Genomic DNA, 12,841 nt, shown 5'->3' with positions numbered 1-12,841 from the left:
TGGGGCACAGCTCGGTGCAGGACAGCCCTGGCTATACAGGCTCCTCAGGACACTCGTTGCTCGGTCTGGCTGTGGTTGGATATCAGCATTGTCAACTCCCGGTTGGCTCCCAGCTGAGGGTTGGCGACGGCCAGGCCTCGGCGTTGGAAATTAGGCCTTGTTTGCAGGACTATCTCTGTCTCGGCTGGTAGCTGAACACGGAGGCCTAGGCTCACTCTAGAGGCTCCCAAGGGGGGGACAACGATGGTAGAAGGCGCGTAGAATTCCATAGGGGCGCCCATCTTGTCCAGGTTGCTCGGCCTCTTAGCTCCCACCCGGATGGGGACGGCTGTCATCTGGAGGGGGCACATCGCTTCTGCTTCACCCTCTGGGGCCGCCACTTCCATCTCAGTGGCCACTTCTCCTCCTGAAGGCTCGCTGCTGGCAGGTAGGGGCTCCATGTCCGCATCAGGGTTCCAGACTGCATCCATAGGTGGTTCTGGGGCCGGTGGCGCCAGCGGTGGCTCGTTGGGTTGGTGCTGCAGGTTCTCTTCCACCGGGTCACGATCCTGGCCGCTAAGCTGTGGGGCGGCGGCTGCCGGCTGGTACACTGGAAACTGTCCTGGTTCACTAGATGGCAACGCCGCAGCTCCGGCCGGCAGCTCAGTGGCATCCTCGTCACCGTCCAGGTCGTCTTGGATGTCCGTTGGAATTTGCTGGGCGGTGACATCTCCTGTGTATTTGCGCAGTCAGCCGACATGCGCGGTGATTTCCGAGATCTTGGCTGTTGGAGAGGCGGGTCTGATGACGTAGTGGACGTCCGTGGCCCGTCTCACTACCTTCCAGGGGCCAGTCCATCTCTTGGTAATCTTGGCTGACTTCCCTGGCACCAGGCGGGGGGCCAGATACCAGACCAGACCCTCCTCTCGCTGCTGGATTGCGTCATACACGGCGTGGTATCGTTGCAGGAGGGCTTGGACGTTGGCTGGGACTGAGGCATATTCAGTGTCTGGCAGCCGGAGTACCAGGTCCACCGGGAGCTTGGCCTCTCTCCCAAAGTAAGCCAGGAAAGGGGTCACGCCCGTGGACCTGCAAGCCTTGGTGTTGTAGGCGAAGGCGATAGCAGGCAAGTGTGGCTCCCAGTTGTTGTTGTCTCTATCCAGGAACAGCCGCATGCCTGTGTTGAGCGTCCGATGGAACCTCTCAACCCGGTTGGACTGCGGGTTGTAGGGCGGTGGATGTGTCAGGCCAATCTCGAGCTTGGAGGCTAGTTCCTTGAATACCTGGCCAGTAAACTCCATCCCATTGTCGGAGTGGATCTTCAGGGGGCATCCGAACGTGGCCAGGTGGCGGTGCAGTAGGGTCTCGGCCACCGTGAGGGTGCGCTTGTTGGGGATGGCGTAGAGGCTGACAAACCGGCTGAACCCATCCTGACAGGTGAGGATGTAACGGTTCCCGGCTGGCGTCTCTGGTAGGGGCCCCACCAGATCAATGAACAGGACTTGCTGTGGATACCCCTGCCGGGAGGGCACGTGTATTCCTAACTTCAGCCTCTCCTTGGTGACCTTCTGTACGCACTCAGGACAAGTCTGGACCATCAGGCGGACGTCGCGGGACAGGTTGGGCCACCAGAAATGCATGGCGACGCGGGCGATAGTGGCGTCCATCCCATAGTGCCCAGCCATGGGGGCTCCATGGGCCAGGAAGAACGCGTCCTGCTGGAGGGCCGAAGGCAGCAGGTATCTTGTCCTCTCCCCTGTCAGGGTCTGGTCGGTGGTGGTGAGGCAGCCATGCTCGTCAAGTCCAAGGGCTGCGAAGCGGCTGGCGTACTGCTGCTTGTTCCGGTCCTTGCCTCGTAGCTCAGTCTTAGTTGGGGCTTTCCCGTCGGCTACCCACCGGCGGACACGGAGCAGGAGGGGGTCCTGGGTCTGGGCTTCTAAGACTCGTGCCGGATCCAGCTGGCGTGCGGGCTCCCCTAGCTGGCAAAGGTGGTGGAGATATTCAGCCTGTTCTGCTAATTCTTCGGCGGACGCTGCCGGCATATTGTCATCCTCCCGGAGGCTGAGGGCGTCAGCATTGGTATTCTGGGTGCCGGGACGATGGCAGACAGTGAAGTCTAGGGCCGCTAGCTCCTCCTGCCAGCGGGCCACCATCCCTGTGGATGCGTTCAGTGACTTCATCTGTAGCAAGGCTGAGGATCAGTGTTGATCTGGAAGCTGCTGTATGACAAGATGCCGTGAAACTTCCGGATCCCATACATGATGGCGGCCATCTCTCCCTTCCAGGACGGATAGCGGGTCTCGGGGTCGGTTGTCTTGCGCCCCACGGCGGCAATGAGCCTCTCCTTGCCGTCCTGGCATTGGCTGAGGATGGCAGAGATGGCCCAGCTGCTGTAGTCCATGGTGAGCTGGAACACGGCTGGTAGGTCAAACCTGGGTGGCGCTCGGATGGGGGCTTGGCAAAACTTGTCCTTGAGCTGTACCAGCTGGGCTTCCATCTCGGCTGTCCAGGTCAGTGTCCTGGCCGTTTTCTGCCGATTCATCTCGTAGGTGAGGTCGGCATACTCGGGGATGAACAAACGGTAGTAGCCAAAGAACCCCAGGAGCGCCAACAGGTCCTTGGGGGTGATGGGGGCCGGCCAGTCAAGGATGCAGTCAGTATAATCCTCTTGCATGGCTATCCCCTCACGGCTGAGGGTGTGGCCCAGATAGTCTACCTTGGCTCGGAACAGCTTGGTCTTGGAGGGCTTGAGGCGGATTCCTCCCCTGCGGTGGGCTTCCAAGACTTCCCGGAGCCTAGCCAGGTGGGCCCAGGTGTCGTGGTGGAAGGTCAAGATATGACTGGAGGTTGGCCGTGCCCAATGGGTTCAGGACCCCTGCAATGAATCTGGAGTAGACAGATGGTGCGGTGGCTAGGCCAAAGGGCATCCTTTTCCATTGGTACAAGCCCCTGGGGGTGGTGAAGGCAGTGCAGGGCCGGCTATCCTTGGACACTCGGATGGTGTAGTACGCAGCCACCGCGTCTAAGGCACTGTAGACGCGGTGTCCCCCGGCTCGTTCTACCAGCTGCTGGATCCTGGGCAAGGGATAGCTGTCCAGCTCAAGACACTTGTTGAGGGCCCTGTAGTCGACTGCCCAGCGGGTGCTCCCGTCCTTCTTCTTGATGGGCACCAGGGGGCTGCTCCAGGCTGAGTCCGAAGGCTCTATGACTCCTTCCTTCAACCATGTGTCCAGCTGCTTTTCCAGCTCGGCCTCCTGCCGTGGGTTCAAATCACGAAATCTCTGGCGGATCGGCTGGGTCCCTGGCTTGAGGCGCAGCTGTAGCTCTACTACGTCAGTGCAGCCTGGGGTGGAGTTGGAGAAGATGTCCCTGTACTCCGACAGCAGGGTCCAGACCTCCTTCTCGAGCAGGGGGTCCTTGCGCAGAAATTCATTCTCCTCCATCTCAAGATCTGCCCACAGCTGCTGCATATCTGGGGGCTCAACAGGCTCTTGGAAAGAATGGATGCGAGGGGGAGGCTTGTCGGAGACCTCCAGAATGTCGGGCTTCACCAGCTCCCCAGCCACGGGGAGGCCGGCGTTCAGCAGGAGAGGCATCTCCCCCTCATTTACCACCAGCACTCGGAACACGCTGGCGGAGCCAGGCCTGTGCGCATACAGGCCTTCTGGTATGACAAGATACTCCCCAAACCTCTGTTCTGGGGCAGACAGCTGGATGGCATCCTTGGTGCGGTGTCCCACTAGCTCAACAGGGACAGCCATGACGCCGCGTCCAGGCAAGACCACCCGCTTGGCCGTACGGAGTTGGGGTGGTTGGCCACTTGTTGGAGTGACAGCACTTAGCCTGTAAGTGGCTGGCACAGGGTCAGCTTTGGCTCCGGAAGCAACCGGCCGCGATTTGACGGGCTCGGCGCCGGGAGGGGCTGAGGTATCGGAGCCATGCGTGGCTCCGAGGGCGTCCGGCCACGACTTGACGGGCTCGGCGCTAGGAGAGGCCGGGTTGTCGGGGCCAGCCTTGGCTCCGGGGGCGTTCGGCCACGACTGGACGGGCTCGGCGCCGGGAGAGGCTGAGGCATCGGAGCCATGCGTGGCTCCGAGGGCGTCCGGCCACGACTTGACGGGCTCGGCGCTAGGAGAGGCTGGGTTGTCGGGGCCAGCCTTGGCTCTGGGGGCGTGCAGCCACGACTTGACGGGCACGGCGCTGGGAGAGGCTGAATCCTGGGTGCTGGGCGCGGCTCCGAGTGCATCAGACCGCGACTTGACGGGCCTGGTCTCGGACTTGGCAGGTTGGATTGCTGGGGGTCCCAAGTAGAGGGGGCCAGGTGGACACGGCTGGCCGTTGATAAAGGTATCGGCGGAGAAGATAGGCTCTGGAGGGCTGGAAATCTCGGGGAACGTCGTTGGCAGGCTCTCCAGAGGCACCTTGGGCACTGGGGGCACTCCCATGGCTAGCAGGTTGGTCCCCCTGTGGGGGTTCAGCGCAGCATCCACCCAGTGCGTGCCTTTCTCGACTACGCGCGGCTGCTCTGGCAGTGGGCCTGGCAGAGGCCCCTCGTAACTCAACTCTCTCTCGGCTGTCTCCCGGTCTATGGGGACGCCACGGAGTGGGATAAACTCCCCACGCACCCACAAGTAGGGGGGTTGCATATCGAAACAGAGCCTAGTTCCGAACTCCTTGAGAAAGTACCCCCCTAAGTTCAGGGGGTGTGAGAGGTTCCGTACCACGGTCACGTGGTACAGATGGAGTATAAGAGTGTGTGAGACTGCCATATATAATTCATTTAACTTTCCAATTACCTGAAGGGGTTGCCCTTCCTCATTAGCAGTCAGGATTTGGGTGTTGTCTGGAACCAACATCCGCTGCACGCCCATTGCGTGCATGAGGTGCTCAGAAATAACAGTAGACCCTGGTACACGGTTGCCAGAATCTACCATGGCATCAACCTGTACGTGCTGGGCAGGGTCAGGAGTAGGGAACCTCACCCTGATATGGCAGGGGAAGTGGAGGTCCTGCCCTTGAGACAAGGGGGCCTCCCGCTCGGCTGGGGTCGGGCGAAATTTCGGCGGTGGCCGAACCGCAGCTATGGTGCTATCGCCTACCATAGTGTGTGTAAACCTCTGGTGGTGGCTTACACTGTAGCTTCGAATCACTAGAGCTTATCAATTATCACTGGGTCAACAATTTTATATTTTATCACTTGGTTGACATTTATAAACACTTATGTGTAGTTATCACTAGGAGCTCTAAGTGTGATTCTGGAAGCAATGGCAGCAGGGAATGTCCGTCCTGCAAGCGTCGATGGGTGGCGGCGGCAGGGAATGTCCCGTCCTGCAGCGCCGCGGGTTCAAATCCCGAAGGGTGGCGGCAGGGAATGGCCCGTCCTGCAGCGCCGCGGGTTCGAATCCTGGGGGTAACGGCAGGGAATGTCCCGTCCTGCCGCACCTTGGGCTCAAATTCTGCTATCCATCGCAGTGGTAGGCCTTACTTGTGTGCTGAAGCTTCGCAGCCACACATTGCCTTCTCAGGGAGACCAGCTACGCAGCTGTCCGTCTCGTAGGTTTGGCCTGGGTGTCCTGGGGCTTGTCCCAGCTACACTTGCCAAATTAGACTCAGTTCTGTAGCCGTCTGAGCTAAATTATCCGATTACCGTGGCTGCGCACCTAGCGCTACTCCCGCACGGTATGGAAAAACGCCGTAAACTGGCGCTTTTAGCAGGCTAAATCTGCTTGCTGTAGGCCCGAGGCCTACATAATGCGTTCAAAATGATGGAAAATCGACCTAAAAAGGCCGTCTCGCGGGTCAGTTGGCTTCTTAATTGGCGGCTGACTGTCCCCTTACTTGCAAAAGGGTCCAATCAGAGGTAGAATTGGCTAGTTTCTGCAGGGCTCGATTGAAACACACTGACACCAAGTTGTGGTAAGCCAAAGCGTTTCAGCTTACCGGTTGCGAGTTCGAATCCAACGAGCCCCTAGCCTTGAAGTATTCTACCAATAACAAACTAGTAGGATTTACTCATACAGAAATTATATTTAAACTGAATACATTTACAATGGGTGATTACTATATATACAAAAATAGATGATAACAATGAGTTAGGTTTGAAGGGGGTGTGGGAGGCAAGGGCGTAGCCCGCGGCGGTAGGCATCTGTGGGGTAAGCTGCAGTAAAGGGGAAGGCACCACCTCCCGGTAGGATAGTTGCCTGAGGGGCGCGGGGTTGCTAAGTGGCCGTGCCCCTCCCCCATTTAGCCAGTCCAATCTGACCGCTGCCGGTGGGGTCATCTGCGGTCATGAGGTGAATGGTGATATAATAGGATTAGTGCAGAAGGCTTGACTTGATAAGCCACTGCGTAGCAACTCTGTAGAATGCCCGTCCGTATGCTGCCGTATTACCACAGTTTAAAAACACAAAAATCAGATTTCGGAGGAATCGAACCTTACACACTTAGGGGACACGCTCCCTTCACCTCAAAATACCAAAATCAGATTCCGTAGGAATCGCATATGACCTATATTTTTATTTTGTACACTAGAGGATTTTATATCCCTTCCCAAGAAATAAAACTCAGATTCCGTAGGAATCGAAACCAATCATTACTCCTTGTTCACTTAGGTACCTAAATATGTCACATAGGTACGGTTTATTATCTATAGACACATCTTCTAAGTATTTTATTTATTGGTATTGGACCAGCGTTGTCGCGATATTTATCGTTACCCTGTAATTATTAGTGTGGAGATGTCCTTAGACACGGACAAACCCCACTCTATAATGAAAATAATTTGTTACAAAGGAAACTGTCTAGGTAGAGTTGATAAGGGATCACAACGGGAATAGCAACTTCTTATGAAGGTTTTGGTTCCTTAATTGTTCCGAATTTATGCTTGGAGGAGTTGCAACTGACAGTAGGAGGATGTCTGAAATACACAGCAAGATACTGTATTTATTATTATCATTATTGTTAAGATTGTTTTGCACATATAACATTGTATCGGCTTGGCAAGCGTCAAAGTACACCAGTGGCTCCACAACCCTTAAAGGGTTATGCCAACTATCTGGTACAATGTTGCATGGAATTTTTTTTGTAAAATGTTATTTTCATCCTATTCGAACTGGCCTGGCAACTAGGTGGAGATGAAGTTCGGCCAATTCCATGCTAGGTACTTAATAATAGTTATTATGTAAATTGTTCTTAAACTTGAATCAAACATAACAAACCAGAAGAATCAAACCAATCAAAGCATAGTAACTTAATGTATGATATATACTTAATAAAACATGTTGTACCTTTGAGGAAAATAAATCTTATCTTATCTTATCTTATATTTGTATAAAATTAATTTTTTAAATGTTTTAGAGTTACTTTGCGCAGTTCCCGAAGTTTTAAAGGATTTCTGGTGAAGGCTGAAAGTGTCTCTACCAAGGGGGAAGGTAAGACTATACATTTTAATACTGCATACGGGCGGGGCTGTTGCTCATGACACTCTTACGTCAAGGTCCAACAACTTAAGATAACTATTGGGAGTATAGATATCTCCTTTTTTGTCCAAACACCCGGGTTAACACCCCTTAAACAGCCAACTCTTTGATTACACGAATTTTGTCGGTTGGTCCTAACTAAGCATGGTAATGGGTTGCGCCTGTTTATGGTCAAGGCATTCCCTAAACTCAAACTATTAATTTTAGCATTGGGGACCATTTTTAATGTCTATAAGCCCAGTTCACAAAAGCTAAAAGGTTGACTGAGAGAAATAAAAGGTCAACCTTTTATGAGGTCAACCTTTTTTCAGTCGTACTTTTTAAAATATACTTAGTAAAAAAAATCTTTAATGTTCCTTTGTCCCTGAGGAAATCAGCTGGAGGTTAACACTTTTAAAAATTTAGGCTGACGTTCTTATGATCCCAAGAAAATTATTTCAATAATATTTGATTTTTCTAGCAAATTTAAAAATTAAATTTACAATCTTAAAGTACTTGTGATATAGTTAATTATTGAAATGAAAATAAAATATTTGTGTTGTTATATCTATTAAAACTTTTTTGTAATGTTGAAGAAACATCTCTCAATATTTAACCTAAGCTAACAGCTGATCGTTAAAAAGTCCAACCAAAAAACAAAATGGCCAAACAATAACAATTAAATTTTCGTAATCTTTATAAAAATAATACATTGTTGCAATACGTATGTTGTATAAATGCATTATCATATTGAGTTTTTTGTGATTTTTTTTCAAATATTATAATATAAACGTTTGCTAAAAGTTAATTAAAATCAAGCAAGGCGGGAGGAGAAGACGTTGTTTTGGAATGAAAAGGTTACGCACTTTTAAGTGTGTGTGTGTGTCTGTGTGTATTAGAGACCCATAATTCCAATTACAACCAACTATTAACGTTAAAGATATATATGGTGTAATGAATAAGGCATAATAATTTATCTTTGGGTGTTATATCCCTGTTTTGTTTCCTCGATATTCTTAATAGTTTGGATCCTTTCAGATTTTACTAAAGATGAGATGCAAATTTTTTGAGTGACGGCGGATTGATTTTCTACGATGTTCTACTAAAAAAATAAGGTATTACATTATTTTTCATTTGAACTACAATAGAACCCACATGTTAAAAAGAGTGGGGTAGGTTTCTGGTAAAATCCGTAAAGGTTATGTGTTATAAGTTAAAAGTAGTAGCAGAACGATGAAAATTTATGTTAACTTTTTAAAAAAAAATTTTGTCTAAAGTTCTTTTCAATAAGAAATACACATATTTAGTGAATATTATCGTTCTACTACTATTTTTAAGCCTTAAAACACACACCTTTACGGATTCTACCAGAAACCTACCCCTCTATTATTTACAAAACTTAAATAGGATGCAATTAAGAAGTAAAAAGGCTTTTTGTTTTTGGATTAATGGTATCTGTTAAAATTAGTTCAGTTCAACGATTACAAATTTTTTAGTTATACAGCAGTAGGAACCATTTTTAACGTCTTTAGTTATGACGTGGTGTTAAGCTGAGATTCAACCCTATCACCTCCCTGGCGACCTGCGGATGCGTAACGTTTTTAGCCATGGTCGTGGTCCCGTGGATATATAAACTGGATTTTAGTACAGTGATATATTTATGAAGAGGGATTCATGATTTTATTAGGTAGTTACTTCGCCCCTAGCCTCACGGCGAGGCGAGAATAATAGTCAAAACTTACACAAGATATTTATAAAGCTTCCCTGTAAAGTAAATTTAATAGGATTGGTATTTTGTGACATCTTCAGCTTCGGACAAAAAAAAATCTTTATAAAATAGGACTATTTGCTTCAATTCTATGTTATGCAGCTTCCATGAAAAGTAAAACTAATTGGGAGTAACAATAAGATTAAACCTTACCTGGAAAAATCAGAATCTTTCAGTACACGCAGACAGACAGACATCCTGTTACTGTTATAAAGATTATTCATAGTGTTGTTTATGATTTTTTTTTAAAAGGGGGGGGGGCGAAAGTGACACTTTGAAACCAAATAAAAGTCAACAAAGGAACTCAACTAAAAAAAGAGGTTACAGGTCTGAGATTTTGCATGGCAGTTGCTTTATAGGGGTAAAATATGGATCTGTGAAGAAACGGCAGCGCAACCGCCGAAAACCGCCGTTTCCCGCCGAAATTTTTTTTGCCTTTTCTCGGTGGTTTCTTCACAGTTCCATATTGTACCCCTATAAAGCAACTGCCATGCAAAATGTCAGACCTATAACTCTTTTTTTAGTTGAGTTCCTTTGACTTTTAGTTTTGGTTTCAAAAAGTGTCACTTTCGCCCCCCCCCCCCCCTTTAGGTTAATAGAAAATAGACTGACTTGAAGCAAGCCTATACAACAACAACTTTTACCAACGAATAAAACAACGAAGAATTTCTCTGCACACTACATCCTATGTATATCAAGGTAAATATACGCAGCTCAAGGACTTCATCTTTTTTCATTTTAAGGTCGTAAATATTACAGTCTCTTCCCAGTTTTAGTCAGAAAGAGGTTATAGTTAAGATCTGCAAAATATCTACGTACAGAAATTGAAATAAAAACTATCAAAAAGGGATATTCCACGAACAAGAGAAAAATCGTTTTTTTAAAGCGAAGCTTTTCTATAATTAGGGTCGGTCCGTCCGTACGTCCGTCACGGATAGCTTTTTTCATTAATTTAGGCATGTTAGAATTGTCCTATCGATTTCAAATTTTGCATGGTGATTCCTTAAGTAGTTAGGTACGTTTTAAAAAGCGTAGCAACTCTATAATCATTACCAAAATGTCCGTACGTCCATTTTATACATGTTGACTTTTTTTATTTTTTTAGCAAAACAAATTTGTGAACTAATCATCTGATTGATCTGATTTTTGGTATATTGATTCCTGGGACAACAAAGTATAATGTAATAAGCGAAGCAAATCTCTAATCAAGTCCTAAAAATGTAAGTATGTCCAAAAACATTGTCCTGAATCCAGCAGTTTTTTTCAACAAATTTACTTACATTTTTGCTTTGACCCCTATACATTTATATTATAATTATTCAGTTCTGACACTATACAAGCGTTAATGTCCGTTTGTCCTACCGTTTTAGTGCTTCGCTTTTATGGATGTTATCATCCTTGTTTTATTAAAGGCCATTTGGAAAAGCCATTAAGTATGAAAATGTTTGTTTTTAATTATTGTAGAAATGCCCCCTCTTTTCTTAAAGTGTAGTTTTCATAAGCATGGCTGTTAGATTTTAAAAAAAGTAGTAGCCATATGTGTTATGTATGTTAATAACCAAATGAGAAAATATTTCCCCAATAGAACGACAGACTAAATGGGCAGTACCTTTGCTAATAAAAGAAATGGTTAGAATCTACTCTTGAATTAAGTATTTTTTTTTTCAGGAAACAGTGATGTTGTATTTATAGCTGCATGCAAGAAAAAACATTCAAAGATCGATAGCTTGTAATATTAATAAAATTTTGTGAGTGATTTCAAAATTATAGATTATTGTAACAAAATAAAATAAGATATTTCATATATTGTTTTAGTTCAATGATGTAATGTGCGAAGCTACTCTTTAATTCGAATGTACTTTTTAACATACATAGAATTATTTCAGGAATCTAAAGGGATAAGATAAAAGGTTGATAAATTGTACATCCCCAATAGTAAAATTACCCCTCCCTTAGATTAAACTTAGTTGTTGAAACGTTTAAACACCAAACGTAATAAACCAATCAATCAAACTTCAGTAAAAGTCCACAAAGTTGTTAAGCCAACGAATGAGAACACTATTTTAAAACTTAATGGACTACTACTAGTGTAATAAACAGTCCATTGTTACCTATCTCTGAATTTATATTTATTTTTCTGCTTTGCTGCTAGTTAATGGTATCGTACTTGATACCATTCAAACTAGACCTTCAGAAAACAACTTTTTGAATCAATACACATTTTTAATTGTTGCGGGTTCCCTCAGATCGCATGTGGACTATAAATTCTATTTTTGAAAACTTTTGTATGTTTATTTATGAAAAGGTTTGGCAAAGGGATAGAAGATCTATGCAGGGTAGTATCCCCTAGGAACAGGGCCCTTCGGGGATAAACAGTTGTTTGAAATATGTTGTTTATTTTATAAATTAAAAATAATGTGGGAGTTTTGAGTTAAAACATCATAAATGTGATACACGGGTATTTTTGAAAGAGTTTCCACACAAAGTTGTTGTTGGTATCATTTCGTGGAACTATTCTTTAGGTGTAGTAAAGTTTAAAATGTCATACTTTTAATCCTTATTGAAAAGTAAAAGGATCTCTGGCTGTCAGTTCCTATGGATATCTGGTACTTGATTAGGTACAATGTGGAACTGTAAAGTTTTGGCGGCAGGACCGCTGCGGCCATCTCCTACCGTTTTTTATGCTCTTTCTCTCCATTAATTTTAAATATTTGCAGGGAGAGGGCATTAATCTGTTTATTGCACTAGTCCACAAAGAATAATATTAACGTTTACTTGCTCAACAACTTGTAGTATTGTTAATCATCAGTGATATTTTAAACCTGAAGGAAAAAAATAAGTTCTTAAATGTTTTAAAGTTGTCTAAGAAAAGAAATAGCACAAAAATTCACATTTTACTCTTTAAAGTAACAGCTATTTTTCATCTTAGCATTTAAATCCTGTTTTAAAGTTTATGAACTGAACACATAACTTTAAGGAAAAATAGAATTGATAACCAACCCCCCTTTTTTTAAACAAGGATAACAAAATCCATAAAAGCGAAGCTCTGAAATGGAGGGACTAATAAATATTAACACTTGTAGAGTGTCAGAACTAAATAAGCAGAATATCAATGCATAAGCCTTAACATAATTGTAAGTAAATTTGTTGCAAAACTGCTTGAATACATGATGCTGTTTATGCACATGCTTACATTTTTAGGACTTTTTTGTAGAGATGCTTTGCTTATAACATTGTACCTTGTTGTTATAGGAATCATTATTCCTAAAATCAGATGAATTGTATAATTACACAAAAAAATTAGTTGTCAAAAAGTAAAAAATGAGCCTATTTTATTGGAATTTGAGACTTTTTGCTAACGATTAAAGAGTTGCTGCAATCTCTAGGTCATCCCTAACTTATAGGAATCATCATGCAAAGTCTGAAAATGATTGGACAATTCTAACCTGTTTAAATTAACCAAAAGAGCTACCTGTTACGACAAGAAAGACTGACCCTAATTATAGAAAAGCTTCACTTTTACACAGGACTTTCTGGTAACTATCCACGAATGAGAGCAATTGATTCTAAGCACCTTCCAGCAGTGATTCTAAATGTTTTTTCGATGAATATACGAGAGTTCAGTGTAATATCAATA

The 12,841-nt window shown here is 45.7% G+C and overlaps 1 protein-coding gene and 1 long non-coding RNA gene across 2 annotated transcripts in view; both read left to right on the top strand.

Moving 5' to 3' along the window:
- LOC145335245 (uncharacterized) overlaps positions 1-12,841 on the top strand; it is an 82,891-nt gene that overhangs the window by 20,758 nt on the left and 49,292 nt on the right. Inside the window, exon 4 of the mRNA XM_080180982.1 lies at positions 7,336-7,409. Coding sequence (XP_080037108.1) covers positions 7,336-7,409 — 74 coding nt within the window. The remainder of the gene's footprint in view (positions 1-7,335; positions 7,410-12,841) is intronic.
- Positions 8,473-11,006, top strand: LOC145304177 (uncharacterized). Its single transcript, XR_013874012.1, has 3 exons — positions 8,473-8,551; positions 9,796-9,903; positions 10,873-11,006. It is a non-coding gene; the product is annotated as an uncharacterized LOC145304177 (long non-coding RNA).

The sequence above is a fragment of the Acartia tonsa genome, chromosome 13 (genome assembly GCF_053477335.1).
Source record: "Acartia tonsa isolate MP-2025a chromosome 13, ASM5347733v1, whole genome shotgun sequence".
In the NCBI taxonomy this organism is placed as follows: Eukaryota; Metazoa; Arthropoda; class Copepoda; order Calanoida; family Acartiidae; genus Acartia; species Acartia tonsa.
This window is presented reverse-complemented; position numbering and strand designations above follow the sequence as displayed.